General features: G+C 50.8%; 1 protein-coding gene across 1 annotated transcript; it reads right to left on the bottom strand.

The window, feature by feature from the left end:
• Nucleotides 1-372: 372 nt before the first annotated feature.
• AWAT1 (acyl-CoA wax alcohol acyltransferase 1) lies at nt 373-12394 on the bottom strand. The gene is made up of 7 exons (XM_031944585.1): nt 8837-12394; nt 7871-7978; nt 7369-7439; nt 4746-4950; nt 4265-4439; nt 2740-2939; nt 373-1430 (listed from the first exon to the last, which is right to left on the bottom strand). Exons 1-7 carry the CDS (start codon nt 8919-8921, stop codon nt 1276-1278), a joined length of 999 nt encoding a protein of 332 aa, XP_031800445.1. The 5' UTR covers nt 8922-12394; the 3' UTR covers nt 373-1275.
• Nucleotides 12395-13673: the final 1279 nt, after the last annotated feature.

Below are 13673 nucleotides of genomic sequence, written 5' to 3' on the forward strand. Positions count from 1 at the left end.
TGCCTAGGGTTCCCCAGCCAGTCAATGTTGGAGGCAGGATTCAAATTCAAGCCTTTCTTATCACCAAGTCCAATGCTCTTTCAGGCCACCATGCCACTTAGCTAAAGATTTTGTGTGTAAAGGTTGCCTCCATCCTAGAATTGAAGTTCTGGTGAGGACAGGGATTAGTTTTGCCTTTGTATTCGTACACTTGGCACACAGTAGGTGTTTTAACATGCTTGCTGAACGGTTAATTCTAATACCAGAAATCTGTTGGCAAAGTTACACCAACGGATGGTGGGGGGGGGGGGGGAATGCCCGGGATACAAAAGAAAAGGGTAGGGGGGCTTTTTGTTCTGACTTTTGTTCCCCACATCTTTTAGACGTTTAGTTTGTGTTAAACAAAGCCAGATGTGTCTGTGAAAACCCTGAGCAGTCAGTCAAACGCAGGCAGCACACTTAGCTGAATTTGCTTGAAGTGTAAAGGTGCTTTGTTTGAGCTTTGGAGCCCATTCTTGATTGAAAGGTTTTCCCACCCACTTGCCCCTGGACTAGAGAGTGTCTTTCATTCATGTTTCCCGGCTTTTTGCTACAGGGCCTAAGCAATTTGCTTCCTTATTCTGTCACCTTTTCCCCATGGTCTTCAGGGTTATCATTTTCCCCACATGAATTTACATTGCTGAAGGATTTATTGGTTAGATAGGTGCAAAGGGTTGTAGGAGAGACAGACTTATTCCTCCCAAGAAAGTAATGGGGCAGGTGGGTAATAAATAAAAAGGTGCCTGGGAGGAGATCAGTTGTGCTTTGGGGCTTGGGGATCAGCAGCTACTGCCGCCAAGAGCTCCAAGAGGGGCAAATCTCTTTCAACTCTGAGGTTGACTCCAGACAGCAGATCCAATTACAAAGAGCCAGTATTCTTGGGCAGTAGAAAGGCAGACCTCTATACTATTGTTGAAAAGTTGATCATCCTGGAGGGAGAGAGGGAGGAAGGGAGGGGAAGAGAGACTGTGGGAAATGTGGAATCTCACAGGATACGTGGCCATGGCTTTGGGGAACAGAGCTGTATAAGGAGCTGCCAGAGATAAGCAGAAATCTTGGTGAGAAGGGCTGGGGTCAGGGGTCAGGCCCACAACATCTTTGAGAGGTGGGGCTAAGCACATTCCTGGGGAAGGATGTTTACAGGATACAGTTCTTGTGTCTCCCTTGGTCAGAAGGGACACTCCTCGGCCTCCTCATCCCCTTTGACTCTTGGCTTAGCACATAGGATCGGGGGACTGCAGCCTCCAGTCTCAGCCTTCAAAGGAACAACAGCTCCTGGGTCTTTGAGTTCCCATACTGGGTCTTGTGATCATCGAACAACTTCTTCAGGGCTTCCATGTATATGGTGTGATACTTTTCCACTGTCTCTTGGCTCGGATTCTCCATCTTGGGGACCATTATAGGCTCCCCAACTGATGGAGCACATGGCAGAAAGAAGGACAAAAGGCATCAGAGCCTTCCTTGAACTCGTCCCCTCCCTTCTCCCACAAGGGTCCTAGTCTGAGAAGTTCCCACCCTCTCCCAATCTCCTGCCTCTGACCATGGTTCCTGTAGGCACTTGACCTGGACAAGTCTTCCCGGAGAATCCCCTTTCTGAGCTATCAAGGCCCCCTCACTGTCTTCTCCTCATTGCTCTGTGACTATCTGAAACCATCCATCCGCTTAACCACTCCCCTCTCCTTCACATCATTATTCAGTCAGTTGCCAAATCTTGTGGGTTGTACGGCATCTCCCATCTCTCCTCTTCCCTTTACTCCTATGGCCACCTTTCACCTGGACTATTGAATAACCTCCTAAGTGGGTTCCCTGCTTCCAGCACTCTTAACTAGACAATTAACTAATTAGTTAATTCCCTTCTTCAATGCATCCTCCACCTAACTGCCAAAGCAATCTCAGAACATAGCTCTAATCTTGCCACTTCCCCTCAGCAACCCCTGCTGGCTTCCCAGTAGCTTTAAGATCTAGCTGAGCTTTTCAGGTTGGCAACAAAGGCCTTCCTCCATGTGGTTCTTACCTCCTTTTCAGCCTTATTTGATATCCCCCCTTCATTCACTCTACATTCTGGCCCAAGCGGCTTGCTGCTGAGCCAAGCCACCCGCTTCATCTTGTCCTCTCTCGCCTCCGAACATCCCTACCAGTTGCCACCCTCTGCCTAAATTCTCCCCGTCTTGTACAGCTCCATTTGTTGGAATCGGTTCTCTTCAAGGAAGCGCCTCTGATGAAAGCCAGCCACCCCTCCCTCTTCCCTGATGTCTTTCCAAACACATTCTACTTTATATCATACTTAACTGTGGCCATGCCTTCTGCTCCTGTTAAACTGTAAACTCTACGAGGGCAGGGCCTTTATTTTTTTCCTTCAATTTCCAAGGAACAGCACAGTGCCTTCCCCATAGGAAGGGCTAGAGAAATGATCTTTGGATCGACTTGGATCATCTGTCTTCCTTTCATTTTAGGCAGGTGCCCTCCCTTCTCTGGGCCTCAGTTTCCTATTTTCTGAAATGAGGGGGTTGACCCAGATGACCACTCAGGTCCCTTCCGTCTCTTCTCTTCGGTCCTCTCTACTCACTTCGGGATGTTCTCCTCGGTGTTGTTCCCCAAGTTCCTCCCCTCTGTCTCCATCCCTTCTTAGTTCTGCCCTCAGTCCCATCTCCCTTAGCCTGCCTCGGCACCCCTCCCTGTGCATGGCTTGCTCCTGAGGTAGCCTCTCCCAGGGGAGCTCACCGATGGTGATGATGGGCTTGGGGAGTGGCAGAATTCCCCAGAAGTCCTGGAAGAAGCCACGTCCATAGAAGACACAAAAGTAAAAACCCCAGAAACTATGAAACCAGTTCTGGAATCGGTGCATACGGCTGCCCTCGGGGAACAGCACCTGGTGGTAGACTTCCGTCTCCCCAAAGGTGAAGGTCGGGACCAAGTGAGCCCTACAATGAAAACCTTATCGGTATGGCCAAAGAGTGACAGGACTGGTTAGATAGGTGCAAAGGGTTGTAGGAAAGACAAACTTATTCCTCTCCCACCCTGACTTATTCCTCTCCCACTAAAGAGTGACAGGAAGCTGCTTCCCTGAGACTCTTCTTGGCCCATACTCTGCCCCCACCAGGCCGTGGTTTGGGACTGAAGGTGCTGACGCTTCCCCCTATCCCCGTGCGATCCTGAGGTTCTCGGGAGGAATTCATTGCCAGAGGGAGCCACTACCAGAGTCCCTCTGGGGCCTAACTTTGGGTGTCTGTCATCCTCCTCTTCAGATAGCGGGCCCTCTTCTTGGTTTCCCCATTACCACTTCCTACCCACACAGACAGCACTCCCTCAAAGTGAACCGGACAATGTGGTTTTTGGTCTGGTTGGAGGGAGGATATAATGGAGAACTAAAGCTCCGAACCCTTGGCTTGGCTTAGCTTTCTGGAGATGGGCCCATTTGACTCGGGGAAAGGTTTCAGATGGAATGGAAGTGAGCACTCTTCATCCCATTTACCCACTGGACTCTTTCCTAACTGCGGGCTGTCACTGTACCCAGAATCTGGTAGAGTCTCAATAAGTCCTTGCAGAATAAATGAATTGTCTAGTTGAGAGTGGATTTATGTCCTCTCTCACTAGATTGTAAGTTCCAGGGGGAGAGACTGTGGTATTTATACCACTCTTCATTTAATTTTTTATTATTAATACTATAATTATTTATTAATATAATATTATAATTATATACAATAGAAGAATATATATTATTATTCTATTCTATATAGAATATTATTATATAATAATATAATGTGAATGTAATAAACTATTATTATTTATTATATACCCCAAACCACTTTTAGGTTTATGAACTCATTTGATCCTCACGACAACCCTGGGTTGTAGGTTTTGTTTTATTTTACGGGTGGGCTGAGTGAGCTGAAGTGTTTTGCTCAGGATTCAACCTCAGGCCTTCCTGACACCACGGTCCACCCTCTAGCTTCCGGACCACCTGACTGCTCACTTCCTGAGTTTACACTCGGTATCTGGCCCAGTATCCAGCACATCATTCTGTATACAGTCGGTGCAGGCCCTTAATAAGTGTTTCTCCAATGAATGAATGTGTTGGGTCTTGGCCCTCTACTAGATCCTAACCTTCCTGAAAGCAGGGATCGTGTCTTCTCTAGATTTTGTACCTCTTACTGTTCCTAGCATGTGCTCTGCATACAACAGGTGCATAATTTAGATTTGTTGACTGGAATCAGCTAATAATGTGGGCTGACCCAGAGACACCTACCCGTGCCGGAGGGCTGTGCGCACGAACCCTTTGCGTTTCTTGATGATCAGGGAGGTGTTGTTAGGTACGCTCTGCAGAGCCTCGCCAACGCCCCCAATGACGATGCCCACCAGATTCCCAGAGCCATTCTTGGACAGCATGTAGTCAATGGCGGGCTGACTCACCGGGCACACACCTGTAGAGGAAGCAAACCGCTGATGGGGGGAGGGCACAAAGGAGCCCAGCCTCAGGCCCTCACCTTCTGGCTTTCTCCTGGGCACCGATTCGTGCCCTTTTGGCCCACTTCAATCACTCCAATGCCAAGAAATGGCACAGAGGTCTCGGGGTGTCCCATCATGGCCCCGGAACAAGAAGCAAGGGCCGAAAGCAGCAGCGAGGGGGCTTCGAGTGAGTTCTCAGCATGAGCTCCTTCTCCCTGCCCGTGCCCAGGCTACCAGGGAGGGGCTGAGTGCCCGCACCCCGGAGGAACAGTCGGACCCACCTTTAGCCATGAGGTATTCCCTGATAAAGGGGATCTTGAAGAACCAGGAGAGCGTGGCCAGGTAGGGCGTGATGCCGGGGAAGGTGGTGGAGAAGCTCGTGGCCTCAGTGCAGAAGTTGCAGAAAGCCCCGAAGGTCAGGATGCCATGGGGATGAACACCCATGATGTAATTGTGCTCTGGGCTCAGGTCCTTAGTCTTCACGAGCTGGAACCAGAGTTGGGGGTAGAGAGCGTTAGAAAGAGATCACAAGGAGAGAGGGGGGGTCAAGCAGGAGCAGCACCCCTCCCCCCAGCTGCTTCAGTGAAAATGAGTGAATGAATGCATTGATTAAGCCCTTACTGTGTGCTGGGAACTAAGATAAGCCCTGGGGAGGCAAATAGAAAAACGGCATCAGGCTCCTGTCCCCAGGGGGCTTCTGGGCTACAGAGAGAAGCCACCATGTTACAGGAGCTGCATCTAGGGAGGGCGGGAGCCACCGAGGGTGGAATCGTGGGGAAAGTGACCCAACACCCAAGTCCTTTGCAAGGTGGCAATGTGGGTCAGATAATCAGAGAGTTAGAGAGGGGGCTGGGCAGCTGGGGGCAGAAGTGGGCTGGCGGGCCCCACCATAGAGACAGGCTGTGAGGGTTAAGACAGCACAAATGGCTTCGATTCAGCTTCATTGGGGGTGGGGTTGATGGGACTGTGTTTCCTGCCCAAGCTGGTGGATGGCAGCTAGGTGCCCAGTACCCAGAGGGCTGGGCCTAGAGGTGGGAAGATCTGGCCTTGGGCACTTACTGAGTGTGACTCCGGACAAATCATGTCTATATTTTCTCAACTGTAAAATGGGGATCACAACAGCACTTTCTTCCCCGGATTGCTGTGATGATCAAATGATAATCTAAGATAGTATTTGTGGAGCACTTAGTACAATATCTAGTACAGAGTAGACACTTAATAAAGTATTAGACTTGGTTTCATCCCTTCCTTTCTTTCTTCCTTCCCCTTTTTCCTTCCCTCCCCCCTTTCCTATTTTTCCTTTTCCTTCCCCTTTCCCTCCCCCTTCCCTTTTCCTTCCTTCCTTCCCTTCCTTCCCCTTTTTTCCTTCCTTCCTTCCTTTCCTTCCTCCTTCCCCTTCCTTTTTCCTTTTTTCCCCTTTCCCTTCCTTCCTTTTCCTTCCTTCTTCCTTCCTTTTCCCTTCCTTCCTTCCCTCCTTCCTTCCCTCCTTTTTCCCTTTTCCCCCTTCCTTCCCTCCTTCCTTTTTCCTCCTTTTCCTTTTTTTTTTTTTTTTTTCCTTCCCTTTTTTTCCTCTCTCCCTCCCTCCCTCCCTTCCTTCCCTTCCCCTCCCCCCTTTCCTCTCCTCCCTCCCTTCCTTCTTCCTTCCTTCCAACCAGTCCAGGGGAAAAGTCCAAAACATTCTCAAAGGAAACTCAGAATCCTCCACCCAGGACCCATCTGTCCATGCAAGGGCACCCCCCCTTCCACCTCTGTTTCAACCCCTGGACTCTTGCTCCTCCCCAGACCAGAACTTTAAAATACTTGAAAAAGGGTTTTTCAGTATTATAACAATCCATCTATTTACATTTAATTCTCTTTCCATATATTTTTAATCCCTAAAAACAAAATTTTAACAAATAAATTAAGATGATTCTCTATTATTAGTATTAGTCTAATTACAAACCTCCCTATGATCTGAAAGTCCATAGCTAAAGATCTGGGAAGGGGTACACCGAAGATAGAAACCTCTTTGGCCCCTCCCCTTCCTCTGTCTCCTCCACCTGGGGCCGGGCTGGCTTTCGGGAGGCCCTCTGGAATGGTGTCAGTGGAGAAATGCAGGAGGCAGGAGAGCCATCAGAGGCTGGTCAAGTCTTCTCTCTAAGTGCAGGAGAGCCTTCCTTTCCTCCTTCCAGGACAGTCTCTATCTTGAAATCTGCCCATTGCAGGTGTCAATCTTGTAGAACTATACCAAGTACCAGAGGATCATTATCTCAATTCTACCAGGTAACGCGTTGTTGTAGGACTAAATCAATCGTCCGGAGTTCCTGCCCTTTATGGCCCTCGGCACACAAGCTGTGGCCGCCCTCGGAAGCGGATTTCCACATGCCTGGTGACCGGCTGTGTATTCTCTGTACACCACGTAGGTAGGTGAGGTGCAGTGGGCAGAGAACCGAACTGGAAGTGGAGGCCTAGGACAGTTCTGCTGTCCGGGTGACCCTGGGCAAAACCAGCATCATTGGGCCTATAACATGAGGGATCTCCAGGGTTTCCTTTTAGCTTTGCCCACATGAGCCTCTGAGCCAAGTGCAGAAGGCTGTGGCTGTCCCCTGAATGCTAGGCTTTGGGGTGCAGTTTGCTTTGGGCCACGGTGGCTCAGAGCTCCTGGGCTGGCAGGGACAATGCTTGGCAGTGCTGCTGGGGGTATCCCCCAAAGTCAGGGCGGCCCAGCAGTGGGGGGGGGGGGGCGTGGTCCAGCCCGATTCCGGCTCAGTGCCGAGATCCCTGGGCCGCCTGTGTTATCCTCCTCTGGGCTTTGGGTCTGGGCTCTTCCAGGTTCGCCCCAAGGGTGTCCAGGAACGCTCTTCTTCTGGGGGCCCGAGGGACCCCACGGGAGAGGAGAGAGGGGCCCGGGCTGCAGTTGCTCACCACAATGGGGAAGTAGTCTCGGAGCATGGTCCAGACTTGCCAGTTCTGCACCCAGGCTGAACGCCTGCCACCTAAGGACACAGAGTGGGAGGGGGATGACTAGGAGCTTTGAACTCTAGAGCTTAACCTCTGCTTGATTCCCAGCAGCCGTGTGACCCTAATCGATTTACTTAACCTCTACGAACCTCAGTTTCCAAATTTATAAAATGGGGATGGTAATGCCAGCTTCCTCACAAGGTTGTTGCAAGGCTTAAACGAGAGAATGTTTGAAAAGCTCTTTGCCACTTTCAAGTGCCACCTAAGGGTGAGGGGATGCTGTCTAAGGGTGGGGGGTGACACCTAAGGGTGAGAGATGATACCTAAGGGTTGGGGTAGCACCTAAGGGTGAGGGATGATACCTAAGGATGGGGGTGGCCCCTAAGAGGGAGGGAAGGTGCCCAGGGATGGGGGGTGCTGCTGCTGCCCAAGGGTGGCTTGGGGTTGGCTGGGCAAGGGCCCTCACCTTGCTCGGGAGTCTTCCAGTCCAGGACAAGCCAGGCCACGTAGAGTGCAGGCAGAGACCAGAAAGGAGTGAGCAGCAGGTAGAAAAAGGCAGGCAGCAAGATCCAGACTGTTAAGGGGACCAGAAAGTTGGGGGGAAGCCCGGCTGGTGGGAGCTGAGAGCCGGGGCAGGGATCGTGGAAGCATCCTCAGCTCCTAGGCCTGACCAGCTCCTCCCGCGTCATCCCTTGGCAGCTGGCCCACATGCCTGGGTCCATCCACCCCTGGCGTCTGCTTCCCACCCGTGTAGCCATTCAGCGGTCCACCTTCCATCCCACTTCCCACCCTCTTCCACTAGCCTCTCCCCCTTTGGCCATCCCATACTCCTCTACCCAAGCAAACCTTTCCCCCTTTATGTGCCCACTCACCCCATCCCCCTGCCCTGTGCCAGTCCCCACAACCTGTTGCTTTGCTTCATCTGCTTGCTCTGGGCCCACCCACTCCCCTTTGCCCAAGTCCCCTTGCTGTCTTCCCAGCCCTTTGCGTCCCTCTATTTTGGGCATGTCTCCTTGTCCCCCGTTCTGCACACTGGCTCCTTGCCCAGCCAACTCCCATCTAGTACTTGTTCCCTGAGAGCCCAAGTGTGGGATCTCCCGACCCCTGTCTATATGCCCAGCCCATCCCTTGATCCTCTGGCCATTTCTCAGGCTAGAACTCTTCCCCAGCTTTACCGAGGGACCCTCCAGGGCGGCAGTCCCAGCAGAGGCTGGAGGAGGACGCCCGTTCTGCATCCTGCCCCTGGCTCCTTGGTGACCGTGGGGAGAGCACACTCCTTCCCTGGGCCTCGTTTTCCCTCTCTGAGCCATTGAGAGAATCTACTGGTGTTCCAGGCCCGGCTCAGTCTTCCTCCCGTCCCGTCCCCCACTACCCCCAATCTTTTGGCCAGGAACTGGCGGAAGACGAGACCCGTTCCCCAACCGATACTCACATATGGCCAAGTAAGTCAGGTGCCACTGACAGATCGCGAGGGCCCGGACGATGAAGCTGGCGTCGCATTGCCAGCGGGAGGGCATGGTACCCAGGAGCCCGAAGGAGGTGCTTGGCAAGGAACAGGAGGACCTGAAGAGCGGCGCTCAGGGATGCGTTGGGACTCTGTGGGCTGGCAAGAGCTCAGGAAACCTGTCACCTGGGCTAATAGTTTTTGTGCCCTTTTCCCCGCCTACCACCCACAGCCAGGGAGGAGAGGGGACTTCTTTCATGGCCTGAGGCTCAGGCCTAGGCCCCAGCCCAGCCCTCTTGCCCTTTGACTTCTTGGCTGGGAGACCCCCCAGGTAGTTCAGAGAGCAAACTGAGAAGACACAGTTTCCCAGAAGCCTGAGGGGCAGGAGCAGGCCCAAAGGACAGGCTTCTGTTTCCAGGCTTTGCTGGGATTGCGGCCAAATTCAGAGGAAATTGTTCCTCTGAACAAGTGGCTAAGGGTTCTAGATGACTAGCCTGGGTGAGTCAGAAGCCAGGAGGTGGCTTTCCCTTTCCCCTCATTGGCCTCTTCTTTAATGGCCTCACTGTGGACACTCCAGGGAAACTGAGTCTGTCCCCAAGAGTGGTTTACGACAGTCTTGGGAGGCTGGTTCACTCTACAGATGAGGGAACTGAGGCTCCAAGGAGACAAATGACTTTTCCAGAGTCACAGAGCTACAGCTTGTCAGAGATGGAATTTGAAGCCAGTGCTCTCTACTGTGGCAGAAGATCACCCAAGAGACATTGAGGGAGGAGTCCCTGTAGGAGGGGGTCTCTCTTTGGGGCAGATGTGGTTTGTTCATGGCGACTTCCAGGAGGGAGAGTGGGAAGCAGAGCACAAGCAGGGCCGGGTGCCGAACCTCTGCTTCCCTCCCAGGCCCCTTCTGAACCTCTTGTCTCACACCAATGAGGGCGTGGCCAACAGGACCCTTTAGAGCTGATGGGAGCGTGGCGGCAGGAAGGTGGTGGAAGGCTGGAAGAAGGAAGGCCGTGCGGTCAGGAACCTTTTGCTTAGTCCCGTTGCGGGCCCGGGGGCTTGCTCCTTCCCCAGCCTCCCAGATGAACTTGGCTGGGGACGATCGATGATGGGCAGACACCAACGGGGTGCCAGCGGAGCCACCCGAGCTCTGCTCTTGGGCCATCAGTGAATAGATTATGGATCTTTGACTCAGATGGGACCTGAAAGATTATCTAGTCCAACTTCCCTACCTTACAGAGGAGAAAACTGAAGCACAGAGAGGGGAGCTCACAGAGCCCACAGCCTGGGGCCCAGAGCCTCCTCCCACATCCTCTCTCTCCATATCATTTTCTTCCCTTCCTTGGAAGCTGTTGCCTTCCAGCTTAAGTGGCAGCCAGGCGGTCCAGTGAGGAGAACTAAACGGACACACTAAATGGGGGGCCCTGGCCAAGTCAGTTTCCCTTTATCAGCCTCAGTTTCTCAACTACAAAATGGGGATTAGATGAGTACCTAGCATCCAGGAGAATCAGATGAAACCACAAGGGGAAAGCTCGAGGCTCTTAAGTTTTTCTAGAAGTTCAAGCCATGATTCGGTGCCTTGACGTTTGGCTTTGGTCACCTCCTCCGGGCCTTCCCTGAGCCTTAGTTTATTCAGCTGTCGGATGAAGTGGGGGAGGGTTGAACCTTGAGGCAGGTCAGCTCCTGATCCTCTGGGCCCCGCAGCAGACCTGGTACACAGTGGGTGTTCAATGAATGAACGGCTGACCAACCAGCCTGCCGCCCAGGTGAGAGGCAAAGGTGTGGGACGTCCCTTTCCACGTTGGGAAAGCAGATGAAATGTCCCAAGTTACACTTCTAGCTGCTGGGCCTGTCAGTTAATCGCAAGTTGTCAGGGTGGAGTCCTCTGCCCATAGCTTCCTGGTGCCTTGGGCACTAGAGCACAAAAGGACTGAGTCACAGAGGCAGAATTCTGGGCTGAGGGCTGGGAATAGCAGTTTTGTAGTAACTACTACGAATAGTAATATTCCTAGTAATAGGAATAATATTGTGTTCTCTACTGTGGCAGAAGTCACCCAAGGGAAATTGAGGGAAGACTCCCTGTAGGAGGGGGTCTCTCTTTGGGGCAGATGTGGTTTGTTCATGGCCACTTCCAGGAGGGAGAGTGGGAAGCACTTTTTTTACGTACTTACTAGTACGTATTTACTAGTAAAATCGAGTTTCGCTGTCTCTGTCCAGAGGCCAGGGGACCCCTGTCTGGACGGCTGCCTTGTACCCTAGGCTGATCTTGGTGCCGGGGAAGCAAGGGAAAGAAATCCAAAGAACTGGGTGCTTCTCCTCAGCCTCTCACCTAGGGAAGAAGCAAGGGAAAGAAATCCAGACAAAAAGCTGGGAGCTTCTCTTCAGCCCCGCTCCCATCTCTTGCCACCCCAGGCCTGACCTCCCTTGCATGGGGGGAAGAGAAATCTCCCAGGCTCCAGATTCTTATTAGGAGGAGGGAGCTGAACCATTGCTCATGAGACTGACCATCTGGGCTTGCCCTAAATTTGCAACTTGGAAGGGACCCAGAAGTCACTGAATGCAAGCTAGATGTGAACAAGAAGGCCCTCTGTAACATACTCAGGCCTTCAGTGATGGGGCACCCAGTCCCTCCTGAGGCAGGTGGTCCATTCACTCGGGGAACAGCACTAATCGTGGGGAATTTTTCCTGACATCATGCTAAATTTGGCATCTTTGCAGTCTTCCATCCTCCTCATGGTTTCTGTTTGCCCTCTGGGACCCAGCAGATCAAGGGTAATCTCTTCTGAATCTATAACAGATACTAAAGACAGCTCATACGTGCCCCAAATCTGCACTTCTTGAGGCTAGACGTACTCCCAATTCAGACTTCAGATGGCGTGACTCCAAGGGCCTTCCCATTCTGGTTGCTGCTGCTGCTGCTGGAGCCTCTCCATTTTGTTAACACTCAGCATCTCAAAACTTCCTGTATTTTGGAGAGCCCAGAATTCAGCTAATGCGCCATTCATCCTCCTCTATTCACTTATTAGAAGTCAAAGGTCGGTGCCTTCAAAGAAAATATTGCTCAACCGAGATACGTGAAATACAGGGTGGAGTCCACGACTTCTGGCTCGGATGTGGCTGGAATTGGGGTCTTGTTATATGTTGCCCAGTTAGCCACTGCCAGGTCTCTACTGGAGCATTAACTAAGGATAATGAGCGCTCTTCTCCCATTGAAAGCAATTTGGAACGATACTATGTGACCAAAATGCTTATATCCTTTGACCCACAGATCTCCTTGTTAGACAGTTGCCTAAAAAGGCCCCAAGAAACAGATGCGAGAATGCACTTCCCATCTTCCTTTGCAGGGGATATGGCTGTGGAACATGGCACAGACTGGTTAGCTCAGTTGATGACATAGTTAGTTTTATTGGATGTTTTTCCCCCTCTTAAAATTTGTTGTTTTCAGGAATAGTTCTTTGTATTGGGGACATGGGAGGGATCTGTTCGGAAATGAAGGCGATATAAAAAGAGGAGCTAACAACAGAGATTTACTGCTTTTTCTTTTTTAAATTTATTTTTTGATTAAAGCTTTTTTTCCTTCAAAATATATGCTTGGACAATTCTTCAACATTAGCCCTTGCAAAAACCCTATGTTCCAATTTCCCCCCTTTCCCCAGCCCCTTAGTCTAATATGTGTTAAACATGGTAGAAATACCTGTTAAATCCAATATCTACAGACATATTTCCACAACTATCTTGCTGCACAAGAAAAATCAAATCAAAAAGGAAAAAAATGAGAAAAAATAAAATGCAAGCGAACAACAAAACAAGCAACAAAAAGAGTGAAAATGCTATGTTGTGATCCACCCTCAGTTCCCCTGGTCCTCTCTCTGGGTGCAGGTGGCTCTCCCCATCACAAGATCATTGGGACCAGTCTAACAGTAAAAATTTAAAGGTAACAAAGAAAGAAGTAGCCCAGTGCCCCCTCAGAGACCTGTTGGGTATCTCAACTCATGAATCAATTTGCCCTTCCTAATAGTGACCCAGTCAACAGTCCGAAAGCAGTTTTCACTCCCAGCTGGGCACTGTACCAGGCCCTGTGGGTGGAGGGGGGAGATAAAATAGAAACAGTGAATGCCATTAAGGAACTTCTGATCCTCTGGGGGGGGGGTAAGTTGGGAATGGGGATGCTAGCCATACATAAGTTAAGAAATACAAAGTAGAGAGTAAATGATTCTGAGGGGGAATGGGCCGTATATTGGCAGAGGCACCCAGGATCCTCTCCGAAAGAAGCTGGGAATTCCACAAGGTGCCAGTTCGTTCCAGACATTGGGGTCACTTGTGCAAAGACACAATGACAGGAAACGGAATGCCATGACTGCAAAACAGCAGGCTGGTTTAACCAGAACAAAGAGGGCGTGAAGGTGGAGCTATGTGAAATGACTGAAAAAGTGAATGGGGCCCAGATAGTGGACGCCTTGAAATGCCATTTTATCCAATGGCACTAGGGAGCCATTGAAGATTTTTGAGTAGATGAGGGGTGACAAGATCTGAGTTTTGTTTTTAGGAATACCAGTTTGGCAGCTAGATAGAGGATGGGTAAGATAGGGGAGGGAATAGAGTCTGGGAGAGCAATGAGGAGGCTATTGCAATAGTCCTGAATTAGGGTGGAGGCTAAATGAATAGAGAGGAGATGGATGTCAGTGATAAAGACAGGGAGATGCTGGAACTACAAATCGACTTGAGAGAGCTTATTATTAAATGTCTGGTGTGAGTATTCACACCTTCGAATTAAGCAAAGACTACAAATCCAACTTGATTATTTGATTGTCTAGGCTTAAGGAAGTAATGC

The sequence above is a fragment of the Sarcophilus harrisii genome, chromosome X, assembly GCF_902635505.1.
Source record: "Sarcophilus harrisii chromosome X, mSarHar1.11, whole genome shotgun sequence".
Taxonomy (NCBI): Eukaryota; Metazoa; Chordata; class Mammalia; order Dasyuromorphia; family Dasyuridae; genus Sarcophilus; species Sarcophilus harrisii.

Coding starts and splice junctions, on each gene's coding strand:
- AWAT1 (XM_031944585.1), bottom strand. CDS start 8,921: ATGCCCTCCCGCTGGCAATGCGACGCCAGCTTCATCGTCCGGGCCCTC. Junction 7,979..8,836: donor CCTGACTTACTTGGCCATAT/GTGAGTATCGGT, acceptor TCCCCTTAACAG/TCTGGATCTTGCTGCCTGCC. Junction 1,431..2,739: donor CAAGCCCATCATCACCATCG/GTGAGCTCCCCT, acceptor GTGCTCCATCAG/TTGGGGAGCCTATAATGGTC.